At 48.5% G+C, this 12,920-nt stretch overlaps 1 protein-coding gene across 1 annotated transcript; it reads left to right on the forward strand.

Annotated features, from left to right (window-relative positions):
• The first annotated feature begins 25 nt into the window (after window positions 1-25).
• CHCHD4 (coiled-coil-helix-coiled-coil-helix domain containing 4) lies at window positions 26-12,543 on the forward strand. The gene is made up of 3 exons (XM_032849439.1): window positions 26-344; window positions 5,910-6,008; window positions 11,958-12,543. Exons 1-3 carry the CDS (start codon window positions 35-37, stop codon window positions 12,260-12,262), a joined length of 714 nt encoding a protein of 237 aa, XP_032705330.1. The 5' UTR covers window positions 26-34; the 3' UTR covers window positions 12,263-12,543.
• Window positions 12,544-12,920: the final 377 nt, after the last annotated feature.

A 12,920-nucleotide genomic window follows, 5' to 3' on the forward strand; every position in this document is an offset into this window, starting at 1 on the left:
GCCACTGAGTTACAGCACGTGCTGTACCTCATTGATGCGCCTGCGCACTGCAAGTCATTCCGGGATATGTAGTTCCTCTGGCCTTGAAGAGAAACCGAGCAGCGCTCGGCTTCTTGGGAAACGTAGTTCCCGGCTGTTTGGGGCCGGGCTGGGGCTGGGAGGTCGCAGAGGCAGGCGCGCGGCGGGCAGTCCTGGAGGGGGCGTTCCGCGTGGGCCTTGGAGCCGCCCGCCCTGCCCGAGAAGAGGTCACAGCGTGAGCCCGCCGCCGCCGGTGCTGCCACCACCGCTGTCGCCGCGAGGTCTGAGTGCCGGGGCTGCAGCCATGGCCTACTGCCGGCAGGAAGGTAGGCATGGCGGGCTGCCATGGAGACCGGCCTACGAGGGCCTGCAGGGGACATGCGGTTTTGCCACCCCGGCGACACTTAGGCCCCGGTGCCCCGCGACCCCACTGCAGGCGCGGGAGACTCTAGGCGCGGCCCGGGGTACCCTCTTCGGGACCCTTGGGAGGGCTGGGCAGTGGGGTCGCCACCTCCGCTTTGCAGATGAGAAAACCGAGACTGGGAGGAACGAGGCTGGTCCAAGGTCACTGTGAGACTCGAACCCGGACCTGAGAAGGACCGGCACGTGGGAGATTTAGTAAACTAGGCCAAGGGGGCACAGGAAGTGCTGAGCACGCTTCCTCTGGCTCGTAATTGGGATTTTTTTCTTTTTACTGTTGCTCTTACCACCCACCACGCGTTTGCATTTGTACTCGCTTTTTCACTGTCCCTCCTGAAAAGTTGCCACAGGGGTTAGGGGCTGTTCTGGAGTGGTAAAAGTGCCACCCACGTGGACATTTATTGAGCCCCTACTACGTACCAGGCACTTGTTCAAGAGTCTTTATAAGGCTTTCCACATGGATCTCGCGGCGATTTTTAGAATTATAAGTGAGGCTCTGTTATCTGCATTTTATCAAAGAGTGCACCCTAAGACACAGAGGTGGCTGGCCTAAGGCACTTGACCCCGAATTTCCTGGAGCTGGGGTTCGAGCTTCATCAGTCTGATCACAGAAACTGCACCATTCAGCCTGGGGCCCGCTGGATTCCAGGGAGCTCTCTTCTGGGAACCCCCCACCTTTCTAACGAAGTGCCCATCTCCACCCATTTTCTCTTTGCTTCATCTGTTTTTACCTCTACTGAAGAACCCAGGAGTCTCTTGGCTGGAGTACAAGCGCCTCCCCACACACTGCCATTAACTGGCTTTTTGGCCCTGAGCTGCCACCTAACCCTTCCAGGCCCCAGTTTCCAATGGTACAATGAAAAGTTGGTCTTCATTCATTTAGCAAGGTACTCAGGGGCATCTTCTCTGTGCCTGGCAGTTATGGTGGACACATGAGAATATAAAACTACAAAGAGTTGGAACTCACCCAGAAATTCTTTAGGGAATAGTCAGTCTGATTCCCTCAGTTTAATTCAGGGAATCTGAAGACCAGAGTCGTGGAAGACCTACCTGAGGTTATATACCCAATTAGGAGAATAGCTCAATCCAAAATTTCAAGCCTTTTCCCCAGTACCTCATTCTGCTTCTAGAACTGCTTCTTTGGTTCTAGTTTATGGTCATAAAGCCATAATACTCACTGATGTCTCTAATTACTCAAATAATTTTGAGCTTTTTAGGTATAATGAAGCTGTGCCAGATGAATAACACCTCCCCTTGCCTGTTAGGATATCTAGGAGTCTCAGGTTCTTTGGGAAGGAAAGGTGGTTTCCATCTGCCACCCAAAACATGTAACTTTATCTTTGCCTGGGTCAAAGATCCCTCTCTTAGTTTGGGGATGAGAATTGAAAGCCCCTGCGTGATCTGGCTCCTGCCTGATTTCTAACTACCCTGTCAGTGCCAAGCTACACTGGTGTCTTAGTTGTTTCTTTGCCTGATACCTCTATTTCCCCAGCCCTTCCATGGCTGGCTCTTCATTCTGAATGAGTCACATGCCTGAGCAAATTTACTTCAAGGGTCCCCCCCGACCGCCGCCACCACCCAGCTTTCAGGTTAAACGTTTTGGCATCCTAGGTGTTCCATGGCGTAGACTCGGCCTCGCTCCCTGGCCTTAGAACACCCACACTTTGATGTATTGGTGCCACACCAATCTTTTCTTTAGTTTCCTCTTTTCTGTGGCTGTCTGCCTTCTCCGGTTCCTCAGCAGACATTTATTGAGCACCTGTGGTATGCCAGCCCATGAGCAGGTGCTGGTGAGTGCGGGTACCATCATCTACTTTGTGGCGTTGGGGAAGACATGGGCGCTCCATCTGGGTTGGATCTGCTGAAGATTTTGACATCTCAAGATGGCTCTGTGTGTTCCTATTCCCATTTCTGGGGGAAATGAGACTCCCTATCCAAAGTTGTTTTGTTTTGTTTGTAGTCTGCTGAATGGTAAGAACCATTCTGTGTCCCTGTTCTCCGCTGAGGTCTTCAGTTTGTTTTCTCGTTTCATTTGTTCAACAAATATTGATTACCCCCCAACGTTCTGGACACTGTTCTAGGCTCTGGCGATACTGCAATGAATGGTATGGAGAAATTCTTGCCCCAGAAGAGCTGATCTTTCAGTGGGGGAAGCAGGGAGTCGGCAGATATATAATAATATGTTAGATGAGGTAAAGTGCTTTGGAGAAAAGCCACACCAAGGGAGATGGAGAGCGGCTGGAGAAGGAGGCATCTGAGCAGGTGGTATGAAGGCAGGGAGAGGGTGACTGTGGGGATATCTGAAGGGTGCTCCTGGATGTGAAGACAGCCTGGGCTCAGGCCTAGAGGTAGGTGTGTCTAGTAAAAGCAACAAGTTGTGGGAATGGAGGGAGCGAGTTGTGGGAGATAGGGTCTTGGTAGTGAGGATGCAGATCTTTCTGGCTGTTTTTGAAGCTAGAGCCAACCAGATTTGATGATGAAGGTTGAGAGAAAGGAGTCAAGGATGGTGTACAGAGAGTAAAAATACTGAATTGGGGGTGTCTTGGTATCCAGCTGTTTAATCAGTCTTTCTGTTCTCAGCTTCACCCTTAAGTCCTGCTTTCAGAGTAGGCCCTGGGGCCCCTGATTCCTGACCCTTCCTGGGTTCAGAGAGGCCGAGCTGCTGGGGGACCTGTTTCCTAAGGCCACAAGAAGGTGCCTGAGATCACAGCTGTTATGTGCTTATTTTCAGATTTGAACTCTAGGTCTAAAACTCTGTGATATCAGTGCCACTGAGCCAGACCCTCAAAGCTGGGCTTCCATCTCAGCCTCAGAGCTATGCTTATGTTCTTTCTACAAATGGTTTCTGGCCCTTACTGTTACTTGTCCTTGAAACAAAAGGAGCTCCACCTGGATACCAGGATTGGGGATGCAAAGACAGATCCCTGCTTAGAAACGAGTCAGATCACCCAGGGAATCCTCTCCCCCAAGTTGGATGATATGAATGTGTCCCTCCAGTTTCATAGGTTGAAATCCAAACCTCCAGGGTGGTAGTGTTAGTAGAAGGGGCATTTGGGAGGTGCTTAGGGAATGAGGGTGGAGCTTTCACGTATGGGATGAATGCCCTTAGAAAAAAAGCTCTGGAGAGATCTCCAGCCCCTTCCACCTTGTGAGGATGCAAAGGAAGGCAGCTGCTGTGACATAGGAAGGGGCCCTCACCAGAAGGTGACCATGCTGGGTTCTCGATCTTAGACTTGGCAGCCTCCAGAACTGTGAACAATAACTTTCTGTTGTTTAGGAACTACCCTGGTGGTGGTATTTTGTTAGAGCAGCCTGAATGGACCAAGACACCCATCCAGGGTAGGAAAAGTGCCACTCAGGTAGCCTTGGAATCCTTACTTTCTCTGCCAGACAGCTCAGCAGGACCGTCCCCCGCAGTCTGTGAAGCCTCTAAGACTTAGGTGAAGCCACCATGATCAACTAAAGGTATCGGTAAACTTCAACTTAATTGAGAATGTGTAGGTAAACATCCCATAAATTAAAAAAAACGGGTGAAAGAGGCAAAGAGCAGCGAGATGCAGGACTTGGCTCTCAAGGCTCTTGGAATCCGAAGAATGGTCCAGATGAAGCTATTTTTGCTAGTGTAATGACAGAACACAGGTGCCGATGAGGACACCAAACCTCAGTCAAAGACCCAGAGGGGCTGCCTTGTGCTTTGGCATGAACGGCAGGCAGATGGGCCCTAGTTCTTCGTGGACACTTACCAGCTGTGTGGCCTTGGCCAGATAGAGGAATTGAGGAACCCAGCCTTCGAGTTCACAGTCAGGGACAGGACTGCAGTTTCGCGCATGGAGGGAGAGCTAGTTTGACAAGCAGGAAGGAGTTAGTCACAGGATGGCAGAACTACAGGTGGGCTGGAGGCCTGTCCCTGAGCATGCCAATAGTCAGCTGTCCTTACTATTTGTTACCCCATGTGGGAGACCCTGTGGAGGCATGAGAAGGGTGCCTTCCCTCTGTTCCCAGAACTGTCTTCTCTGGAGACGTTGCTCTGCTTTTAGCCCTGTACTTGACTCAAGCCTCTTCCCTAAGTACTCCAAGCTTGGTGGGGGCCCACTGTTTTCCCTTGGTTTCTCTTAACAAGCCTGTGACTGAACTTTCCTAAATATAAAGGTAAAACAACTGAAATAATCATAGACATTGCTAGCAGCTCCCAGAGAGCCACACTTCCTCAGGCCTAGCCTCTGCCCCCATTGTAGCTAACTCACTCCACGCCACTGATGAGGGCCCTGTCCAAAGGCCAGTCTGGATGGGACCTGGAGAAGTCTTCTTAAATGCCAGGCACTTCCCATCTCCTTCCAGATGAGGTCCCATTGTCCCACATCTCCTGGGTGAGAATGGGCGGTCAGTAGGGTTGTTGCATTTGTCCTTGCCCTTTACCAGGTGGGTACCCAGTAGCTTAGAAGAAAGCTCCTATTCATTCATTCAGCAAACATTCTCTTGATTCTCAGCTTCTTGGGGCTTATTGTATAAAATATTCATTCCTGCTCCAAGCACACAAAGCTCTCAGGACAGTGTCTGAGTCGTGCTAAGTACCCTGTGTTAGCTATTGCTTTTATTCTTGTGTGTCTTGGGGTGGCAGGGGCAGTGTGGGTCTGAGTAAAGGATCTCCACAGCATGGCCTTTGGAGACACATGGAACTGGGTTTACATTCCAGCCAGGTGTGAGCTCAGGTTCGTCACTTCCTGGAGCCTTAGACTCACCACTTTAGTATGGGGCTCCTGCTGGCTCCTGTCAGGGTAGTGATGGGATGGCGGAGCTAGCTGACGCACAGGACCCAGAGAGGGGCTGGCCTCAGTCTGCCATCCAGGGACTGCAGGGGAAACCGATGACATGCAGTATGTAGGGTGCCGAAGACAAAGTGCTTCTGACCACAACAGGAATATCAGACAGACACCTGCTGTGTGGTTAGCTGTTGTGCACAGGTTTTAGGAAGGTGAGAGTGTGTGGATGGCTGGAAGGTGTCGGGGAGAGAGCTGGGAGGGTGTCAGATGGCAGAGGGGCCTGCCTTGCCATTTCCAGCCGGTTGACAGTCTGAGCGCCATAGGAATTCTGAGACGGGACTGGCCCTTTCTTGATGGGAGGAAGAAAGAAGTTGTTGCACCTGTCTGCCATCAGCACATATGGGGACTGAAGCAGCTGCATTTCATTGGATTGGGCATGTTGGCTCCTACTTGGAGGGTGCATGCGACATCTTCTCCCTCACCCATGACCTTGGTCAAGTTTTTGTTCCAGTTGCAGCACTCAGTAGAAGTGGCTGCTAGACCATCACACAGACTCAGTGATGCAGCCCAGGAAGGACAGTCTGATGGTCACCTCACTTGGGGGTTTGGCATAGGACAGTCTTAAAACTTGGTTTTTGTGCCTTCTTTTGGTTTGGGGTTGTTTGGCTGCTCTTGAGCAAAATGTTTCTTTCTCTGTTCTCCAAACACTAGGGAAGGATCGAATCATCTTTGTGACCAAAGAGGACCATGAAACTCCAAGCAACGCAGAGCTGGTGGCCGATGATCCCAGTGATCCGTATGAGGAGCACGGTGAGCGGCGCGGGCCTCCTGGGGACCCAGGGACCCTTCCTGGGGGAAAATGTCCAGAATTTTTTTCCCATTTTGTTCTGGCCAAGGTCAGGTTTTTTAGGTATCCTTCCCAGCCATGGACTATCTCCCAAGCACCAGGAGCTTAGCCGGCTTGCCCAGGTATGAGGGGCTGGCTGAGTGCTTTCCAGCCCTCACTTCCAGCCCTCACTTCCCTGACTGTTAGGCCAAAACCTAAGTTTCTTCTGAACTGAGGTCTTCTGCCTCTTTCTCTTTTGAGGTTTTACACAGACTGAAGCTGGTTGGCTGCTTCCCGACCATGAAGGTTTAGGCAGGGGTTGTGGGGGTGGTCATGGAATCTGGTCTGGCAGGCACTTTAAGGGGACGGGGATCCTCCCGCTCAGTCAAGCTGCCAGACGGGATTCTGCCGCATCTACAGACCGTTAGCAAGCAGGCCCGGAAGAGCCCTACCCCATGTTCTGTGAGGTGGTGAGGTCGGCTGTCTTTTCACTGGGGCTCCAGCAAGGACCCTGCACAAAAGCTCACTCAAGACTGAGGGACAGTTTTCCAGTGGCAGGATCCAGCTCAGCTAGACGGAACTGTTGCATACAACTTAGTAATGGTTAGTAGTCTTTTGGGCCTAGGATGCCATTCCAAATGCTTTAGACCACTGGGCTCACTGGAACTTCCCCCATGTGTGTAAGGCTGACCAGTGTGTGTGCAGGGTTTATATATAGTCTGTATCATAAACAGTACTCAGTTGACCAATCTAAAGCCATTTCTGACACCTGTGATGATAATTAGTGACCCTTCCAGTGCTGCCTGGTGGTAACTGTGGTCGAGAGAGCTTGTAGCAGCAGCAGCCCATGGAGTATAGGCTCCCAATTGGAATTTTTCAGATTTAAGCATATATTTTCAGGGAGAATGACTTACTGCTCCTGGGGTTGAGAGTAGTCGAGCCAAGGCTGCATGTTGAGTACCCCGTTGGGAATGGTGGGAGGCAAAGGTGTTTTAAAAGAAAGGCAGCTATGGAAGTGACCTTGAATCAGCACTCCGTCTGTTAGTTCCAGTGCTCTGGAAATAAGTCGCCTGTCAGTTCCAGTTCTCTCCCTTTCTTGAGGTCCGTATTAGTTAAGCACATTTTGTGGGGCCTACAGAACCAATCACGCCATGTTTTATTTGCCTCATGGCATTTTAAAAATTGGCTGTGTCTCTGCTGAGCCTGTGCATTCCCCTTCCATTCCTGCCAGGACTTACCATCCCTCCTGTTTTCTGTGCTACCTCATTCTGTCATTTATAATTGATCTGCTTGGACCATAGAGGTATATGCCTTTGCAGCCCCTTCTAATGAATGATTTAACCAAAAAGCGTATACAACAGAGAGCTCTGGGACCTGGGTTTGAGCCAGCAGTGGCAGAACCACTCAGCAGACTAAGTAGGCCACCGGTTCCTGCCGGTCACCTGCATCCAAGCACCCAGCTTTGTGGCTAAGATAGCACTTTGTGTGGTTAGAGTGCCAGGAGAAAGGGTTAGAGTGCGAGGAGAAAGGCGGCAGAAGGAATTTGCATCCACTCAAAAAGGCTAGAGGAGGGCCTTAAAGATCACCTGGTCTGGGGGAAAACTGAGGGCCCAGGAGGAAGTGGGGACTGGTCAAGGAAGTTAGTGGCAGGGACTAGAACTGCAGGCTTTTGATTGTATGTTCCAAACCTGCAGCATCCGGGCTTAATTTGACATCTTGATGTCTGTGTATGTTTACATTTTGTCCTTGAAATGCAGATTGTCTGCCTAAGCGCCCTCTGGGAGAAGCGACCTCATTCTAGCATGCCTTCCCCCGAGAAATGACGAAGCATAGACTCCTGCAGATCTGGGCTGTTACTTTAAAAAGTTAGTATTTCATTTGGAAATTGGCTGTGCAAGTTTCCAGGTCTTGAGTCTTCCGAGGGCAGTGTTTGTATATAGGCCTTGTTTTATCGTGCTTTGCAGATACCGTGCTTTTTACAAATTGAAGGTTTGTTAGGACCATGCTCGAAGCCCTGTTGGTGCCATTTTTTTCAACAGCATTTGTTCGCTTCATGTCTCTGTCACATTTTGGTAATTCTTGCAGTACTTCCAACTTTCTTATTATTGTAATTTTTATGGTGATCTGTGATTGGTGATCTTTGCTGTTACTCATAACTGTTTTGGGTGCCATAAGCCAGGAAATTTAATCGGTAAATATTGTGTGAGTTCTGACTGCTCCAAGACTGGCTCTTGCTTGTCTCTCTCCCTCTCCTTGGGTCTCCCCGTTCCCTGACACGACAATACTGAGATTAGGCCAGTTAACAGCCTGGCCGTGGCCTCTAAGTGTTCAGGTGAAAGGGGGAGTTTGCAGTCTCTCCCATCACACCAAAAGTTAGAAGTCATTGAGCTTAGTGAAGAAGGCCTGTCAGGAGCCAAGATGGGCAGAAGACTAGGCCTGTTGCACTGAACAGTTAGTCAAGTTGTGAAGGCAAAGGAAAAGTTCTTGAAAGAAATGAAAAGTGCTCCTCCAGTGAATACAAATGATAAGGAAGCCGACAACCTCATCACTGATATGGAGAAGGTCTCAGTGGTCTGGAGAGAAGATAACACCAGCCACAGCATTCCCTTAGCCAGAGCCTCACGGAGAGCAAGGCCCTCTCCCTGTCACTCTGTGAAGGCTGAGCGAGGTGCGGAAGCTGCAGAAGAGAAGTGTGAAGCCGGCAGAGGTGGTTCACGAGGGTGAAGGAGAGAAGCCGTCTCCGTGACAGAAAAGAGCAAGTGAAGCAGCCAGTGCTGGTGCAGAAGCTGCAGTACGTCGTCCAGATCTCGCTGACATCACGAATGAAGGTGGCCGCCCTAAACGACAGATTTCCAGTGCAGATGAAACAGCCTGTTAGTGGAAGAAGAGGCCATCGAGGACTTTCATAGCCAGAGAGAAGTCAGTGCCTGGCTTCAGAGCTTCAAAGGACAGATTGATTCTCTTATTAGAGGCTAATTCCACTGGTGACTTAAAGTTGAAGCCAGTTCTCACTTACCATTCCAAAAATCCTTAGGGCCTTGAGGATGGGCCTGGATAATAGCACATCTGTTTACAGTGTGGTTTACTGAATATTTTAAACCCACTGTTGAGATCTACTGCTCAGAAAGGAAAGATTCCTTTCAAAATACTACTGCTCATTGACAGTGCACCTGGTCCTCCAAGAGTATTGGTGGAGATGTACAAGATTGTTGTTTTCATGCCTGCTACCACAACATCCATTCTGCATTCCATAGATCAAGGAGTCACTTTGATTTCAAGTCTTACTATTAAGAAGTATATTTCATAAGGCTATAGCTGTCGTTAGACAGTGATTCCTCTGTTGGATCTGGGCAAAGTCAATGAAAACCTTCGGGAAAGGATTTACCATTCTAGATGTCATAAAGAACATGTGTGACTCATGGGAAGAGGTCAAAATATCACCATGAAGAGGAATTTGGAAGAAGCAGATTACAAGCCTTGTGGAGGACTTTAAGGGGTTCAGGACTTCAGGGAAGGAAGTAACTGCAGATGTGGTGGAAATAGCAAGAGAACCAGGATTAGAAGTGGAGACTGAAGGGGTACCTGGGTGGCTCAGTAGGTTAAGCCTCTGCCTTCGGCTCAGGTCATGATCTCAACGACCCTGGGATTGAACCCTGTATTGGGCTCTTTGTTCAGCAGGAAGCCTGCTTCCCCCTCTCTGTCTGCCTACTTGTGATCTCTCTCTCTCTCAGATAAATAAAATCTTAAAAAAAAAAAAAAAAAAGTGGAGCCTGAAGGCGTGACTGAACTGTTTTGATCTCCTGATCAAGCCTTAACTGATGGTTGCCGGATTGGGGGAGTGAACTGGGAGGGGGATTAAGAGTACAGTTATCTTGATGAGCACTGAGAAGGGTATAGAATTATATATTATACACCTGAAACTAATATAGTACTGTAAGTTAATTACACTTCAATTAAAACAAAGAAGCTTTATCGGATCAGAGGTTACTTTTGATTGCTAAGCAAAGAAAGTGGTTTCTTGAGATGGAATCTATACCTAGTAGAGATGCTATGATCATTGAAATGACAACAAAAGATTTAGAATAGGGCATAAAACCACAGCAGGGTTTGAGAGGATTTATTTCAATTTGAAAGAAGCTCTGTTCGGGTAAAATGCTATCAAACAGCGTCACATGCTACAGAGAAATTCTTTGTGAAAGGAAGAGTCCATTGATGCGGCAAATTTCATTGTTGTCTTATCTTAAGAATTGCCAGAACCACAACCCAAATCAGTCAGCAGCCATCAACATCATGGCAAGGCCCTCCACCAGCAAAAATTTACAACTCTCTGAAAGCTCAGATGATGGTTAACATTCTTTAGCAATAAAGTATTTTCAATTAATGTATATACATTGTTTTTACACATAATGCTATTATGCCCTGAATACAGGGTGGTGCAAACATAGCTTTCATATGCGCCGGGAAACCAAGAACATAATGTGATGTGCTTTATGTGCTACTAGCTTTATTGTGTTTGGAGGCTAACCCACAGTATCTCTGAGGGGAACCCGTAGGTTTCTGGCACCGTGTTGGCCTACATAGGGAGAGGTGGTACAAGGTGGGGAGACAGCTTGGGGTCTGGGAATCCTTTGGGCCTTGGCTGTAGTCCTGATTTAGACCCCACTGAACCACAAAATCTCCTGTGCGAACTGGGATTTATAGTACATATTGAAGAAGGTTGTCAGAACGAGTATGTGTTTTGCCACAGATAGTTCGGTACTCGAGAGCATGCCCTGCAGCTAGTGATGGTCTAGTGGTGACCTGCCTGCTGGGGTTGCGGTAAGCACTGAACATCTCCACTGGTAGCCCAGTTTACCAATAAGCAACTGCAGCAGCAGATCTGTTGGTCATTGAAGTTTCCTGAGCTAGAACAAAGAGGTAGGGCTCAGCCTAGGCCTAGGACTTTGGACACTAACTCAGAGGACCACGCCTGGGTATTTGGTTAGAGCGAAAAATTTTGTCACTTCACTGGGCATCTTAGAATCTTACAGAGTGCTCTCAGTCCTGTAAAAAACTCATGTAAGAAACTTCCATATGAATCCTATTTCCCTGTCTGTTACAAAGCTGGAAATGAAGCTGTCATTTTGAAAGCTTTTTAGAAAACCAGGAAATACTATTTAGATGTGAGTAAGGTTCAAAGAAAGTGTAAATTTCAAAAGTAAGGGGCCCTGTAGAATATTGCAGCTGAATTCAGTCTGTAGTGGCCCCCCTTCCCTGAAACACACGTGCTATTTAGCAGTTGGTCAGTATGGTTAACATCCTTCTAGGTTTTTCATTGTTATAAAACTAGAACACACCATCTGGTGGGCCACTAGCTTTTTCCGTGTACAGCGTGCCTTGGGTAGCTCCCTGCCAGTGCAGAAGGCTCAGCCTCCTCTTGACCAGTCCTCACACTGAGCTTCTGAGAGCATCTGCAGAGCCAGAGGGGCTTGAGGGGGCAAGGTGCCTTTTTTTGGAGGCAGGGGTGTTCTGGTCCTGATCATTTGAGCAGGAGCAGAGCAGAGGGTGAAAGAAGGAGGTCAATACTTCAGCTCCTTAAAGCTTCTTGCTCACCAACCCAGTGGTGGTTTCTTCTTCAGATTAAGTGCTTTACAATGTGTAGCACAGCCAGAGCCATCGCACTGGGAGGCGGCTGAAAGTATAGATCAGGGTAGTGCATGGAGAAAGTTGCCATTGGTGGCTTCTCTCCAGCCAAGCCAAAGGATGCTGCATTTGCACAGGCATTTGAGCCTAATCCAAATATAGAGGTAGGTCCACAGGCAAGGGCCTACCAGTCAGTATTTCCTGCTGCTCTGTACCTCCCGAGTATCTTTTGAGGACTGGACTTGGTTTTGCTTTTTCAGAAGCCTTCGAGAGCTTGTCTCACATTTTCCTTGCCCGTCTTCCCATTCTAGGATTGATCCTGCCAAATGGAGACATTAACTGGAACTGCCCGTGCCTTGGGGGAATGGCCAGTGGCCCCTGTGGGGAACAGTTCAAGTCAGCCTTTTCCTGCTTCCACTATAGCACACAGGATGTCAAGGGGTCAGACTGTGTAGACCAGTTCCGGGCCATGCAGGAATGCATGCAGAAATATCCCGACCTCTATCCCCAGGAGGATGAGGAGGAGGAGGAGGAGGAGAAGAAGCCAGCAGAACGTTTAGAAGAGACAGCCGCCACTGAGGCCACTGCAACCAAAGAAGAAGAGGGGTCAAGCTAATGAAGGCCACAAGGCACTGGGCTCCAGTCCTTATGCTTCAGAGTGATACGAACCTTTTGCAAAATGCCTTTTGGTCATTCTCCGAGAAAGTCTTTGCCTCTGTTGTTCTGTGCACTCTAATGTACAAAATAACTTATTTTGATGACCAGGGATCTTGGTCCTTTGACAGAATACACTGGAAAAAAATGTATGTGTGTCTCACATAAACCTATCAGCAAATGTAGCCGTCATTTTTGAATTCTCTTTTCAAGTTATCCTGAATTTTGCCGCTTTGAAATAATGTGCTGTGTTCAGCAACCAAAAATTATCTGGGAGTGTCTTGTGAGTGAGCTGATTTATTCTGATTGATTATATCCCTTTTAGTAGATTTTTATACCCCTCTGGGAAATGAAATAGAAACAAAAACAGCTTCCTTTAGAGTTGCTGGAGTGGGGCCATTCCTAACACAAGTCAGCTGATCAGATAACGTACTTCCCATGAGCCATCTTGACCTTGAGTATATGAGGAAGTACAATATTTCATTTCTGATGCATTTTGGTTTCCATTTTTACACTGAGCTCCAGGTTTTCTGTGTTTGGAAATTGGAGCTTTAGACCCTCTGAGTCAATATCCCTTTCTGAGTGAAGAGAAAGCCTGGTTCTGCTGTTCTAGTTATTCC

The sequence above is a fragment of the Lontra canadensis genome, unplaced genomic scaffold, assembly GCF_010015895.1.
Source record: "Lontra canadensis isolate GAN:19392208 unplaced genomic scaffold, GSC_riverotter_1.0 scaffold229, whole genome shotgun sequence".
Taxonomy (NCBI): Eukaryota; Metazoa; Chordata; class Mammalia; order Carnivora; family Mustelidae; genus Lontra; species Lontra canadensis.